General features: G+C 58.3%; 4 protein-coding genes across 4 annotated transcripts; all 4 read left to right on the top strand.

Annotated features, from left to right (window-relative positions):
* Nucleotides 1-532: 532 nt before the first annotated feature.
* On the top strand, nucleotides 533-1,403 carry LOC116499719 (protein S100-A4-like). The gene is made up of 2 exons (XM_032204547.1): nucleotides 533-673; nucleotides 1,245-1,403. The coding sequence occupies exons 1-2, from the start codon at nucleotides 533-535 to the stop codon at nucleotides 1,401-1,403; spliced, it is 300 nt and encodes a 99-aa protein (XP_032060438.1).
* Nucleotides 1,404-3,212: 1,809 nt separating this feature from the next.
* Nucleotides 3,213-4,012, top strand: LOC116499718 (protein S100-A4-like). The gene is made up of 3 exons (XM_032204546.1): nucleotides 3,213-3,241; nucleotides 3,581-3,738; nucleotides 3,848-4,012. The coding sequence occupies exons 2-3, from the start codon at nucleotides 3,598-3,600 to the stop codon at nucleotides 4,010-4,012; spliced, it is 306 nt and encodes a 101-aa protein (XP_032060437.1). The 5' UTR covers nucleotides 3,213-3,241; nucleotides 3,581-3,597.
* Nucleotides 4,013-4,800: 788 nt separating this feature from the next.
* On the top strand, nucleotides 4,801-6,237 carry LOC116499699 (protein S100-A6). Its single transcript, XM_032204523.1, has 3 exons — nucleotides 4,801-4,855; nucleotides 5,444-5,595; nucleotides 5,965-6,237. The coding sequence occupies exons 2-3, from the start codon at nucleotides 5,458-5,460 to the stop codon at nucleotides 6,103-6,105; spliced, it is 279 nt and encodes a 92-aa protein (XP_032060414.1). The 5' UTR covers nucleotides 4,801-4,855; nucleotides 5,444-5,457; the 3' UTR covers nucleotides 6,106-6,237.
* Nucleotides 6,238-8,358: 2,121 nt separating this feature from the next.
* Nucleotides 8,359-9,188, top strand: LOC116499698 (protein S100-A12-like). The gene is made up of 3 exons (XM_032204522.1): nucleotides 8,359-8,412; nucleotides 8,530-8,686; nucleotides 8,961-9,188. The coding sequence occupies exons 1-3, from the start codon at nucleotides 8,372-8,374 to the stop codon at nucleotides 9,186-9,188; spliced, it is 426 nt and encodes a 141-aa protein (XP_032060413.1). The 5' UTR covers nucleotides 8,359-8,371.
* The last annotated feature ends 5,604 nt before the right edge of the window (nucleotides 9,189-14,792 follow it).

The following is a 14,792-nucleotide window of genomic DNA, read 5'->3' on the forward strand; positions in this document are numbered from 1 at the left end:
GTGCTGGGGAGACTGGGGCCACTGAGCAAGCGCCCAGAGAGCTGCTGGCAGCAGTGGCTTAGTGGGGACATGGGCTGGTGTCCCACTTCTTGTGGTGACCCTGTGGGGTGCCCCATCCCTCTGCGTGCTCCTCGGCCCCCAGCAGCACCCCCTCAGCACCTCTCACTAATGGCATCACACGGTTCGTTAGGCAAAAATGAGGTGTGGGTGAAACCTCCAGCTGGGAAAGCCCCAAGGCGAGGGGCTGTGCTGGGCAGCACTCCCCCAGATGGGCTATAAACACCCGGCACGTGGTGGCTGCAGCACCCCAGCGGCTACAGCACCCCGGCGACTGCAGCACCGACCCCGGTGAGTCCCTTTGTGCCCCAAATTTGCCCTCCTGATGAAATTCACCCAGCGGTTGCTGCACCCCAAAACAGCCCCCGGAGAGGTGCCAGCATCCCGGGTGGATTCGAGCAGGGTGGGTGGGGGGACGGGTCCCAATCACCCCCTGACACCGTCCCCGGGGCTGTCCCCACGCAGGAGGCTGGCGATGGCGTGTCCCCTGGAGCAGGCGCTGGCCGCGATGGTCACCACCTTCCACAAGTACTCGGGGAAGGAGGGCGACAAGTACAAGCTGAGCAAGGCTGAGCTGAAGGAGCTGCTCACCAAGGAGCTGCCCAGCTTCGGAAGCGTAAGTGGCCTTGGGATCACGGCGCTGCCCAGCGCTACGGTGCCCGGGCATTGTACCAGCCCCGGGGTTTCCCATGGAGCACGGGGTAGGCCCAGGTGGTCTCTGAGTTCCCCCAAAGCCCACCCCATGGATGCAGCCCCGTGCTCCAGGGACCTGGGCTGGAACAGGCTCAGAGCGAGGGGAAACTTGGCTTTGCTTACACCCACTGAATATTTTCATTGGCAAAGTTGTGCTCCGATTTCAATGTTTTTCTCCCTCTTTCTTATTTTATTTTTTTATTTTTTTTTTAAATTTTATTTTCCACTTCCCTTTCTGGCATGTGGTTTAAATTAGGAGGGGGGCGGAGGCACAGCTTGTTAACAAAGCTTTCTCGGCGAGGCAGAGGCGGATTTGCTGCACACCTCAGGTCCCGGGAAAGCCAAATGCGCCTCCGCGTGCCACCTCCTTCTGACAACACAGGGAAAGCCCTCCTGCAAACAGCCGGGAGCAAACTAGAGCCTTTGGCATCCTTCCTTCCCCACCTGTACCCTCCAGACCCGCTCACCCCTCCCCACTTTCTCCCCCTTGGCAGAAGCAAATGGACGAGGGGGAGTTCAGGAGGCTGGTCAACGACCTGGACCACGACAAGGACAGCGAGGTGGACTTCAAGGAGTTTGCCTGCTTCCTGGCCAGCGTGGCCATGGGCTTCAACGAGTTCTTCAAGGATGCCAAGCAGCCCCGCAAGAAGTGACCCTGGTGCCGTCGGTGGTGTTTTTTTTTTTTTTTTTTTTTTTTTTAATAAAAACCTTCCCAAAGCCTCACCAGGGCTGCGTGTTGTGGGTGACTCACGCCTTCCCCCAGCCCGTCCTTCCCTCCGTGGGATTTTCCACGGTGCGGCTCAGCCCCCGGAGGCTCTTTTGGAAAAGTCTGAGCAAAACAGCTCCGAACTGCCTCCAGGCGAGTCGCTGAGATATCCCCCCCCCACACACCCCAATTTGTCCCTGCTGTCCCAGGGGAGAGGTTTGGTGCGCATTTGTCCCCAAACAGGAGCTTCCTGAGCCGCGCAGGGCTCGTGGTCTGGCACGAGCTGCCCTGGGCAATGCAGATTTGGGGGGAGAGAAAGGTGGAGTGGAGGAACTGGGCAGGAACACACGAGGTCCATGCCACAAAGCCCAGAGCAGGCCCCGGTACCTGTGCAGGTGGAGATGAACCATGGCTGGGAGGCCACAGGAGCCCCCCCGGGTCAAGGATGAGCCCACCCTGGGGGGCTGCATTGCAAGGGATGGGCCCAAGACCCTCAATTTGCTGCGGGGTTATGGACAAGCAGCAGCACCCTGGGCACGCCAGGCTGTGATACCGGGCGGGCAGGATGGGGCTGGATGGGGCTGGCCCCCCCGCAGGCACGGCAAGTCCAGGCTGGTTTGCAGGAAGCATCGCAGCTGCTTCCAGCCGTCCCCAGCACCCCAAAACCCTGCAGAAAGCACCCCGGGTCCAAAAATCCACTGCAAAGCAGATCATGGCCCCTTCACAGCCCCTCAGTAAGCCCCCAAATCCTTCCTGAGCCCCCAAATCATTGACCTCCCCTGCCTCATTCCTCACCACGCCCCCCAAAACCTCACCAAGCCCACCAGCAGCTTCAGGCTTTGCTCGTCCCCTTCCCAGGGTCTTTAAAACCAGCCCCCAGGGGCTTCTGCCCCCTCCCAGTAACCTGCACCAGTTCGCACCTGCTCCTTAATGGGGAGACAAGGTTCAGGCTTGGGGATTTCTTTTCCCAAAATGTTTTTTGAGGAAGCGCCTGACCCTGGGAGATGCTTCATGGTGTTGGCTGAGGTTTTGTGTCCTGGGGTCTCATCCCCTGGTTTTCTCACTCTGGTCCCTGCAGTGCCAGGTGCCACCGTCCCCAGTGTGGTGCCGGGGACCCCAGGGGTGGTGTCAGCCCCCCCGTGTCACAGCGGGGGGCCGGCTCGTCCCAGGGCTGGGCTGTGCAACCCGCAGGCTCCCGGCTGTCCCCGCGGCTCCTCGGCACGTGCGCGGGACACGCAGGCACCGAAATAGCGCTCCGTTACACAACGGGGCGGCGTGCCGCGCTGGCCTCGCCGCTAGGAAACAGAAATCACTTGCAGGCGACTTGAGTTGAAAACAGAAAAAAAAAAAAAAAAAAAAAAAAAGGACAAAAGAAAAAGCCAAGCCCAAAGTCTTGGACAAAACCTGCTTGGGCTCGTGCAGCTCCGGACACCCCCGGAGATGTTGCCAAACCCTTTGTGCATGGCATCTCGTCCCCCACCAGCCTGCCACTTTGTCCAAGTTGTCCCCGTCCATCCCCAGGGGCACATTTTCCTCTTTCTAACCCAAACCAGCCCCTTGGCAGAGCACGGGGAGGAGGGTTTTTTGGGGGGGGGGCCGGGGCTGCCCCCGGGGTTTCCTCTCCTCCTCCTGCAGCCAACGTGTGGCCAGGCGCCGCGGCAGCATTGGTGCCTGCTCATCCGCACGGCGAGGGGGGGGCCAGGCGGGGCTATAAATGTGGTGCCTTCCCGCTGCCTTGCTCCCACCCTGCCCCTCCTCGGCTGCTGCTTTGCGTTCGAGCTCTTGGTGAGTTGTTTTTTCCTGCGATGCTCTGGCCTCCCTCGCCCCGCCGTCCCTCCAGATGTTGCCTTCCAGATGCGTCTCCATCGAACCCCCAACGCTGACCCCCCTGGCTGAGCTCGGGGGCCACGTTTCCCCTCTGAAAGCTGCTGCCCACACCCCCGGCGTTGCTTTCTCCCCCTCGGGCATGGCTTTTTGCGGGGTTGCTCAGCGCCCGTCCCAGGCGGCAACGCCCAGCCCAGCCGTTAGCGGGCAGGTGAAATTTGGGAGGAAACGGTGATGCACGGGGCGTGCCTGGGGACACCGCGCTCCGTCCTCACCCGCTCTTGCAATCGGTGCCTCCAGGCTTGTTGGTGTCCCCCATGGCGTGTCCCTTGGAGCAGGCGCTGGCCGTGATGGTCACCACCTTCCACAAGTACTCGGGGAAGGAGGGCGACAAGTACAAGCTGAGCAAGGCCGAGCTGAAGGAGCTGCTCACCAAGGAGCTGCCCAGCTTCATCAGCGTAAGTGCGGGGCTGCTGCACCAGGGCCGGGGGTGCCACGTCCTGGAGAGCCCGGGGATGAGCCCCTTGATGCAAAAACCTCTTTTTGACCCCTCTTCCCACCGGGCAGAAACAAACGGACGAGGCCGGCTTCCAGAAGCTGATGAGCAACCTGGACAGCAACAGGGACAACGAGGTGGACTTCCACGAGTATGCCACCTTCCTGGCCTGCGTGGCCATGATGTGCAACGAGTTCTTCCAGGGCTACCCCGACAAGGTGCCGCGCAAGAAGTGAGTGCAGGGACCCCAGCTGGGGCTGCACCGTGCCCCCCTGCACCCCCTGACCCCCCCCAGCACCCTCCCACTGCGGTTCCAATGTTCTTTCAATAAAGATTGCTTTAAACCAAGCTCTCCGTGTGTTTGGCAAGGGGGGGTCTTGCTCTTGGGGCAGCGCGCCATGGTGCACGGAAAGCCCCGGTGGCACGTTGCGGGCGTTGGACAATGCCCCGCAGCAAGGAGCGCTTTGGAGGCGGATTTTGGCACGGGATTTTCGGCAGCGTGGGCACCCCGTTCCTGTGAGCCCTCGCGCACTGCCTGCGGGCGCGTCCCCGTGAGTCAGCACCCTGCCCTGCCGCGCCGCCTTTTGCCCCTTTCGTTGCTTCAGGCAGGGCTCAGCGGGAGCTTTCGTGGGGATTAACACCTCCGACCGCGCTGTGATAATGGGGACAGGTGGACAAATTTTGGCCAAAATCATTCAGCACTCACTGACCCAGTGTCTGGGAGCTCAGCCCCGCTGTGCGAGACACTGAGTGACACGGCTGATGCCAAAGGGACATGGTAGGGACATTCACTGGGGTGACTCATGGGGGGGTCAGGGTCTGTCCCCCCACCCCACTGCTCTGGGGGATATCCAGGACCCTCATCCCCTCGCCAAGTGAACCCTTGGGGAGTGGGGTTTCGGTCGTGTTCCCACTTGGGGTGGGGTTATGGCGTGCAGAGGAGTGGCTTCACCCATGCACCCAGCCACCCCCTGCCCCCCCCGGCATGGGAGGACTCAGCCCATGGCTATAAATGCGAGGAGGAGCTGCGCAGGCACAGCCCTCCCTCCCCGCTCCCAGATCCTGTCCTGCTCAAGCCGGTAAGTCTCCATTTCCTCCATTCCATCCCCTTTTCCCCCCCCTCATCAGACATCTGTGGCCGCCCCAGGGGTGCGCGCTGGGCTCCAGATGTGCAGCTTGCCCTGTCCAGATGTGGACCCCCCCCTTCCCTCCACTCCTGGAAGCCAGACCTTGGGCGGACAACTTCGCCCTGGCAAGGCAGCGGTGCCACGAAGGCTTCTGCCCATCCAGCCCTAAATTCATGCCCTGCTTTCGCCCCCCTTGGTCCCCCCCAGCTGCTCCCCATGGGCCCAGCCTGTGTGCGGAGGCGGCCGGGAGCTGTGCCCCGTGAGTCACCGCAGCCACCAGCCTCAGCTTACGCAATGGCCTGGGATGGGGGGGACACGGGGCAGCCCCCTGCCCGACCCGGGATGGGGGGGACACGGGACAGCCCCCTGCCCGCTCGGGGACAGACCCCAGGGCTATGCTGAGATGGGGCTGTGGGGTCTTTGTCCCCAGCCTGGATGGCACAGGAGTGATGGGAGGGCTGTGGGACACCCCCGGGGGGACCGTGCCAGGGGGCTCCCCAAGTTGAGGGGCTGCTCACTGAGCTCCCCCCGTCCCCACAGCCCAGCCCACAGCCATGGCAGCCCCCCTGGACCAAGCCATCGGGCTCCTTGTGGCCACCTTCCACAAGTACTCAGGGAAGGAGGGTGACAAGAACACCCTGAGCAAGGGCGAGCTGAAGGAGCTGATCCAGAAGGAGCTGACCATCGGGCCGGTGAGTGCGACCCCCCCTCTGCCTTCTCCTCGCAAGCCAAGGGCGTCACCTCCCAGTGCAGGGAGGGACCTGGAGGGACCTGAGTGCAGGGACACCCCCGGGACAGGGGCAGGGGACGGGCGCAGTGGGAGGTGACACGGGGAATAACGTCACCCGGGGGAGTTGTGGCACAGCCCTGTCCCCACACCTACTTTTATGGCACCTGGTGTGAACGCTGCTTTGCCACGGGGTGGGGATATAACGGGGGACACACGTCTGGCTGGGTCCTGCGGTTCCCCCCCCAGCCCCGCTCTGGGAAAGCACAGGGCAATGTGCGCCCCCTGCCCAGCACCCCGGCTGGTAACAGCTTTGTGCTTTTTGGGGCTGCAGAAACTGAAGGACGCGGAAATTGCTGGGCTCATGGACGACCTGGACCGCAACAAGGACCAGGAAGTGAACTTCCAGGAGTATGTCACCTTCCTGGGCGCCCTGGCCATGATCTACAACGACGCCCTGCTGCAGTACAAGTAGAGCTGAGCCGGCCGCCAGGGAGACACCCCCCCCCCCTCCCCAATGCCTCTCTGAGGTCCAATAAAATTTCTTTTTGTAAAGTTTTGCTGCTGCGTTTCGTGGTTGTTTTTGAACCTCAAATAAATTAAAACCTCATGGACGGTGCTGGTTTCACTTCTTTTTTTTTTTTTTTTTTCTTTTCTTTTTTTTTTTTGGGTATGCCGGGGGGAGGCAGCGAGGGGCTGCACCATGTGCTCACGTCCCCGTCCCGTGTCCGTCATGTGCTGGCGATGCTCTTACTGCTCCCACCCCGTGCTGCATCTTGGCAATGCAGGGGCTGGGGTTTGAGCTCTCTGTGCATCCCCCTGCCCCCAGATGGAGGGCAAAGGGTTTGTTTTGTGACCCTGCCAGGCAGAGCTCACCTGAACATCTGCATCAGGGAAAGGAATATATAAGCAGCCCTCCGGGCTTGGTGCAGCACTGTACTCACATCCCAGAGGCATGGGAAGGGGTCTCCCCACATCCCCCCCGATAACCCCTTGGCCCTTTTGGCGCCTGCTTTGCAATTTGTCACTCTTTGAAGCTGGCACAATGCCATTCACGAGCATCCCAGTCCTCCCACCTCTCTTGCACCGTCACTGCCCTGTCCCTGTCCCTGTCCCCACGGGGCTGTGCTGGCTCCAGCCCCACAGCCCTGCAGCAGGCGGCAGCACCCATGCTGCATGGGGCAGGCTCATGGGTTGTGCCAAGGGCACCCCGTGGCACGTCAGGTGGTGGATGGCGACAGGAGGACCTGCGGTGCTTGCATGCCTCTTCTTGCCTGTCGCAGGGCGTGTGCGTCCCCTCCCACCTCCCCACGTGGCACACATGTGTCCCTTCACACCTCCCTGAGCCGCACATCCGTGTTCCTTCACACCTCGCCAAGTGGCACATCCGCGTCCCTTCGCATGTCTCTGCGTGGCACATCCTTGTCCCTTCGTGTGTCCCCCCATGGCACATCCGCATACCTTTGTGTGTCCCCGTGTGGCACATCCACGTCCCTTCACGTGTCCCCACGTCCCTCTGCGCCTCCCCGATGGTGTGTCTGTGTCCCATCACGTCTTTGTGAGGTGTGTGTATGCCCCTGGTCCTGCGCAGGCGGGACACAATTATTGCCAATTACTGCGAGGATTGCTGCTACGTCACCACAGACACCAGGGCCTGGTCGGACCCCCCTCCCATGGAGGTCGCACCCATCCTGCCCCACCATACAATCTGACCCTTTGTTTCACTCTTTTGCAACGCGTGCTTTTTCTGGAACCAGTTCCTCATGCTCCTGGAGTGGGACGTAGACGGGGAGAGGTTTCACCACCGTTGTCCTTCCCATCTCTAAAAATCCCTAAGGGGCATCACGGGCTCTTTGTGGTGCTGTTCCACATGAGCACAGACTTGGGGTGAAAATTTTGGGCATCCTGGGGTGCAGGCTTCCCCCGAGGTGGCCTTTCCTCCAACACATGCACGGTTCAGCTACCTGCTGAACCAGACACCAGGAACCCCATGGGGTCTCCACGAGCTGTGGCATTTCTGTGACCCTGGAGGAGGTGGCGATTGCCAATAATCTTGGTAGTCATCAGGCAGCAATCACCTCTGCTGGGAAATGCCACCTAAGCACAGCTGGCAGGCTTCCGGCATGCCGGCAAGTCCTGATCTGCAATGTCTTCCTTGGCTGCCTGCGCTAGCTGTTAGGAAATGATGCACCAGGGATGCTGCCTGTGATTTTGGAGAGGTGACCAGGGTGGGATGCATCCCCCAGCACCCGCAGGTTGGCTCAAACACCCCATCTCCATCCAAAGCCAAACATTGGGGCCGACGTAGGAAGGAAGAACCACACTCCCATTGGGAAATACCAGTATCACCCCATGGAGACCCTCACCTGGCATATTTACTGCACTCCGGAAAAATCCCTCTTTCCTCATCTCCACCAAGAACCCCAAGCCTGGGGAAACCCCTGTGCCGTCATGTATCCACTATTCCGGCTCCCCACAAAGGTCTCTTTCGGTGTTTCCTTGTTTTGCACTAGCGAGTTTGGTGTGTCCCCTCCCTCATTAACCCCAGCAGCAGTTGGTTCCTGGAGACATGCAAGAAATTGCCGCCTGGGCGTGCTGCGTGCCGAGAAGCCTTGCACAATTCCCAAGGTTATCACCTCAGAGAAGATTTGAGGGTGTCACAAATCGTAGCTCAGGGAGGGTATAAAAGAGCCCTCTCCAGCACCGTGCAGCAACCGATCCTGCCCACTTCTCTCCTCACCATGTCAGCGTCAGAACAAGCCATCCCCAGGCCCACCACTCGGTGAGTAGCTCTTCTCCAAACAGGGGCTCCTGGAAGCAGCCAGAGCCCACCTTGAGCTCCTGGAGGAGATGGATATCTGTCTCCTCTAATAATGTTTTGCTGGTTTTCCTTCTTTAGCAAGACGAAGACTGACCTGGAGCTCGCTCTGGAGTGCGCCATCAACATCTACCACCAATATGCCATCAAGAACCCCCGGGATGACTTCCTGAGCAAGTCGGAGTTTACGCAGCTGTTGAAGGAGACTGCCAAGACCTTCCTCACCCGCACTGTGCCGGTGAGAGCTGTGCAGCTTGGGTCTCCTACTGCTGGCGAGAGCTTGCATGGGTGTTGGCTTCCTTGGGGCACGGGGTGGCCGAGAGCCTCCCAGAGGGGAGGGAGGGTTGATGGGGTTTTCTTGAAGCTGTGCTGTCCCTGCATGGACTCTCCCCAAACCGAGGTTCTTTGCAGAGATGAAGGGAATTGGAGAGCCCTGTGATGTAGCTGTGGGGTGGCAGGGAGCCCAGGGCCCCGCTGTGCGTCGGACTGACTTGTCCCCATTTGTCCTGCAGCCCAATATGTCCATCGATGACTACATAAACCAGCTCTTTACCAAAGCAGACAAAAACCGTGATGGTCGCCTGAAGTTCACTGAGTTCCTCACCACACTGAACCTTGCAGCCATTGATGCCCATAATAGGTCCCATGAGCCTAGCAGGGGCGAAGGCCCATATCCAGTTGGTGGTCATGACCATGGACATGACCATGGACACGACCATGGACACGGTCCCCGCAACTGAGGCTGTTCCCAGGGTGGCTGTGCCCACAGAATTGTGCTCTTCCAGCAGCATCATCTCTTCCGTTTGCTCACAAGCATATAACCAAAGCTGTGTTGTCTGCTTCTGCCTATGGCATTGAAATAAAATTTCTTTCTCCATGCACCAAATGCATCTGTGCTATGTATCCTGCATTCTCTGGGGGGATGTGATGTGTGCCCAGCTCAGCCCGCAGCCACGGGGGGTTAAATGCAGGTTGTAATGGGGAAGCAGTGGGACAGGGAAGGCAGGGGGGAGTCAGGCCACACATCCCTGCTTATGTCCTCTGGGACAGAGCAGAGCCACACGCCAGCTCACATGGGGCTGTTTCACACAGCAGGCTCCCCATCCTGCAGCACCCAGTCCCCAGCAGAGTCCCCACCACCTCCCTGAGGCTCGCAGGCTCCTTGCTTGGGGGTGCTTGGCCCCAGCGCTGGGTTTCCTGGGCGGGGGCAGCCAGGGGGGCTGCACAAGAGCATCCTCACCCCTGTGCTCCCAGCCCCTCATTGCCCCAGCTCCGGGATGCTCCGTGGGCGAAGCATGGCCGGGTGCTCATGGGGTGCTGCTGAGCCCCCCCAGCGCTAACCTTGGGTGGGGGCACTGCTTTTGCAACCTGCAGAGCTACTGATGTTTTCCTTGCAAACCCAGCACTGGCACAATGAACAGTGCAGAGGGGCTTTGTGGATGCAGTTTTAACTCTGCACGATGAAGCCTCACACTTCTGTTAGCGTTGGGTGGCAGCTTCCGGGCTCCCGACAGGTTTAGGAGCCACTCCAGGCTCTTGGGGGCCAAACACACAAGCGGAAAAGAGCTGGGGTGTTTGTGAGGAGCCATGCACAGAAGGGGAAATCCCCAGGCTCGTGAGGCTTTGACATTTCCAGCATCAACTGGAACCAGGAGCCCACGCTCTACGAAACTGAGCTGGGAGAGGAAGCACGGGGCTGTTGCGTGGTTATTTGCACTCGATGACACCAGTCGTCGCTCTCCGACGTAGCTGTTTTGCCATCGGCAAGGAGTCCTTGTCCCCCATCCGGGTGCTCTTCACCCCCTGCTCCCTACCAGCGTCCCTGGGCATCATTTGGGCATCACTGTGGGTTTTGGGGAAGAGCTGGGGACTCAGAACCCACAGCTCTGCCCCTGGGGGGACAATACAGACACACAGGGCAAAACCCAGCCGGGCTGGTGGCTTGCAATGACAGCTGGAGAATGAGGATGCAATTTGGGACTGCTGATGGGCCATAATGAGAGAATAAAAGAAACAATAAAGTGAGTCAGGGATACCAGAATAAACCTCCTGCAACAGTTCTCGTTACTGCTCCTGAGACATGTGAGGAGCACCCTCAAACAGGAGTGGTGACCCGTTTGTTTTTGTATCCTCACCCTCTTCCGGGAACCTATTGTCTTGTCTTTACACCTTTTCATAGTCTCATCTTCATCCTTCTAGTACCTGCTCTGCTAGTGTCACGGGGGTGGCTGTTGCAAAACATCCCAGTTAATGCTTGGGGCAGCAAAGACCACGACCTCAGATTTTCTGCTTGCTTTGAGCCCAGTTTCCTCCACCAGGTTTCTGGAGCAAGACGGAAGGTCTGGTGCAGGTGATATGAAATGGAAAATAATGGAAAATAATCTGGAAAACCATCTATTGAAATGTAGACAACACTTTCATTTTTGCTAGCATTTGTCCAGTTCATAATGTAGGAAACAGTTTGCAATCCCACTAAAAATATATCCACATCTCTCCAAAAATCCCATCTTTTTTCTACACCGGCATGAAAGAGGGAAACATTTTCAGCAAAACCTGCAAATTTTTGTCAAGTCCTGTCAAGGCGGACGGTGCGTTTCCGTCAAGGTAGGGGAGTACATCCAGTGGCTTCCCCATTCTTTGCCTGGTTGGAGCCAATGGTGGGGTGACAGGACAGCATTTCCAAAGGCCGGTGGGTGCAACCAGGAACTGTGAGCAGAGGAATGAGATGGGGAGGGGCTCAGACGTTCCCACCTTGCAATTTCCAGGTGCGGGAAATGCTAATTCAAGCTGTTGCTTGCAGCAGGTGTGTCACCATCTCTGATGAAAGAGAGTCTCAGATGCATATAAAAGGCTGCCCAGATGCCTGGGTCACTTCAACAGACCCATCTTCTGCAAACTCTACTTGGACACAAGGTGAGTAGCATTGCAATGGTTATTGCAGCAAATAAGGTGAGGGAGAAGTGATTTTGTATAGTACTTCATCTCTATAGTACTTCGTATCGTGTCTGTCTCGTTTCGGTGTTTCCCACCTTGGGGAGGCTGGTTTTGGCTGCAGCAAGGCTTTGTGTTAGTATAAATAAGTGGTTTTTCTGTGCCATCTTTAGTGGGGTATAGTTGTTTCTGCTTTGTGGTGGCACCCAGCTGAGAGCAGGGTCTCCCTGTGCTTGGTGTCCGTGGTCCAAAGGGTTTTAAACCTGAAGTGACAAGGAGGAGGAAGTCAGGCAGAGCCTGTGATGGAGCTGGTATCAGAACTGCGTTGACTCAAAGCCATCCCTGCCATTGGCAGCATGGTGCTGATACATGGGTTTGTCCGTCCTGCCTGAACAATGCCCCCGGGTCAGCCACAAAGAGCCGATTCTTGGGTGAAGTTAATAATGTGTTTGGGCTGTGCTGTAAAACAGTGAGATTCCTAAAACCTCTCATTACCTGCTCAGCACCGAGGAGCTGCTGACCACCCCTGGGTGCTGCTGGCCCCATGGGATGGGGCAGGTCCTTTGCACACTGGTGAGGTGCATCTCAGCCTCAGGGTGCCCAGGCGCATGGTATGGGGTGCTTGGCTTTGTCCCCTTCAGGACCGGGCCTGACCCCTCCAATGGCTTTGGGGTCTCTCTGCAGGTACCCTGAAAGCTCAGCCATGTCTGCAAGCACTGCCACCACCCTGCCTGGGCATCAGCAGTTCCCAGGAAACTGCACGCTGGAGATGGCCCTGAATGCCATTGTGGAAGTCTACCACCGCTACAGCATCCGCAAGCCTAAAATCGACTTCCTCAACTTCAAAGAATTCAACACGCTGCTGAACGAGCAGGCACCGAACTTCCTGGCAGCCTGTGTGAGTGCCATGGGGGAAGGAATCTCCTGGGGTGCTGGGGTGCTCCTCGGGATGCTGTGGTGGGAGCAGGGTGCCCTCATCCCCCAGGGGTTGTGGTCCATCAGGCCCGGCTTGTGCGCTGGGGGGGCTGCTCATCCTGCCTGCTAGCACAAGGGTGCTGAGCAGCCAAGGGGGCCTGGGGCAAGACCCTGTCCATCTGGGGGTTTTACACACAGGACAAAAGAGGGGCTCAATGATCCCACAGCTTCCAAATGCTTCCTGGGGTACGTGAGAGCAGAGCTGGCTTGGTTTCCACCAGTGGGAGCCCAGCCTGGGGAGGGGGCACGCTAACATGCTCTGTCCCCCATTGCAGAACAGGAACCGTCCTGGCTACCTGCAGGAGCTGTTCAAGGAGACAGACTTAAACAAGGACAAAGAGCTGTCTTTTGAGGAGTTCACCATCGTCTTGGCCAAGGTGGCTGATGACGCCCATCGCATCATGCACGGGGAAGACAGATGTAAACCAGAGAGCAACTGAGCTCACACGTGTTGTGGTGTTTGGCCCCTGTGAAGGACCCAGAAGGGGCTGCTTGTAGGAATAGGGCTGTGGCTGCTTTCTGCCTGCTTGGATTGCTCGTGAGACAATAAAGCATCACTCGAAACCTAATGAGTCCTTCCTATCTCAGCACTCCCTTCCCATGGATGGGCAGGGTGGGCACCAGCTGCAGGGAGCACGAGGTCCTGCAGCATCCCTGGGAGAAGAGCTTGCCCAAATGGGGAACCCCAAAAACCCCTGGGGGGAGAGATTTATGGCAGATGGGGTGGGTGGGCAGGCAAGAGCTGTATTGCTCAGTGCCTGGCCCAAGCCAATAGGGCTGGGAGGGAATGAAAGGCCTGTGCAGGACACTGAGCCCTGCTGGGTTTAACCACAAAGCTTCAACACAGAGCAGCTCCACTGGAGGTTTTTCTCCTGGGTGAGGAAAATGCATTAATACCCCCCACAGCAGCAGGCCACAGCTTTACAGTGAGAACAAGCCATGGGGCTATTAAGAAAAAAAAAAACAAAACAAACAAAAAAACCCCACAAAACCCACAGGCAAAAGTTGCTATTTGTACATAGAGATCCCACCCCATGGGGTGCCAAAATCTTGGCTTGAGCTAAAGGAAGCTTTGAAGGTCTCCAGAGAGACCTCTCTGCACAACCTGTGCCAGGGCTCTGTTACCTGCATGGCACAGATGTGCTTCCTGGTGTTCAGGAGGAGCCTCCTGTGCTCCAGGTTGTGCCCAGCACCCCTCGTCCTGGTCCTGAGCACCTCTGACAGGAGCCTGGGGATGCCCAAAGGGTCCTGCAACAACCCAGCCCCGAGGGGCTGCTCCCCAGTAGGGTTTGCAGTTGTGGGTATCTCACACAGACCCTCACTCAGGAAGCATCTGCCTTGCTCAGAGCAAGCCCCCTGATTTCCCTGAGCTAAAACCACTTCTAGCAACGATAACGTATTCCCAACCCAGATCTCAGGCTAATGCCTGTTATGAACTGCAGTGCACCTCACAGCAATGAACCCTGCCGTGCCCTCAGCCAGCTGCCTGCCCTTTGCTTCTCCCTACTTGTAAATCCGTATTTTGAAAGCACTTTTGCAAACACTGCCAAGCACAGGGTGCCCGGCGAGGGCTCGGCTCCTCGAGGTACAACCAGTCCTGGTCACCTGGAACCAGATTTTCCGTGCTGTGCGGTGCCTGCTTCCTTCTCCTTCTCCTCCGCTGCTCCAGCAAGCGGATGCTTGCTCAACCCTGGCGGCCTTGGGGTCAGGATTGCAGCTCGCTGCAGCTGCTTTGGCATGGCCCGCGGGCACGGCCGGGCTGGAAGGCTCCTCCTGCGAGGAGAGACCTGCAGAGCTAGGTCAGGAGTTGTGCCAACACGTTCCCGTGACCCTGAGTGGTACCCAGGCTCCCCTGTCATTTTAAGGGCTTCGTTCAAATTTAAATGGTAAATGCTGCTCCTGGGGGCTCGTTGCTGCTGCCTGGTGGGCACAACAAAGCATCTATCTACTGCTCCTGCTCGGAAACCCCTGGCCCATGCCATGCCCTGTGTCCATCCTTGCCCTGCCCACCTCCGGGATGATAAAATAGCCAAAAGCTCAGTTTCGTGAAATTGCTACAAAATTCTGCAACCGAGCTGATGGTCCCCAGCACCCCGTTGTGAAACACCCCGGCCCTTCCTCAGCTGTTCCGTGCATCGTGGAGCTCCCCTGTTGTGAAACGCGGAGCATCCCCAGTGGCAAGGGCAGGGGCTTGGTGCTGTGCCCCCCAGATGCTCCCTTCATGGTGCTGCCCCACGGCCACTCGTCTGGAGCTCCACTGCCCCGTTTTGGCCTGCACTTGGAGCCCCAGATTAGCATCACGTTCGGCAGGTTGAACAAATCCCCAAACAAACCTGCTGAATCAGCAGGGAGGGGATTTTAATAAAGCAGCACTGGAAAATCTTGTTTTGCTCCTGCTCTTTGCTGCTCTGAGCCAACGCGCTTGCGCGCAGTCTCTG

This window comes from Aythya fuligula, chromosome 28 (genome assembly GCF_009819795.1).
Source record: "Aythya fuligula isolate bAytFul2 chromosome 28, bAytFul2.pri, whole genome shotgun sequence".
NCBI classification, from domain to species: Eukaryota; Metazoa; Chordata; class Aves; order Anseriformes; family Anatidae; genus Aythya; species Aythya fuligula.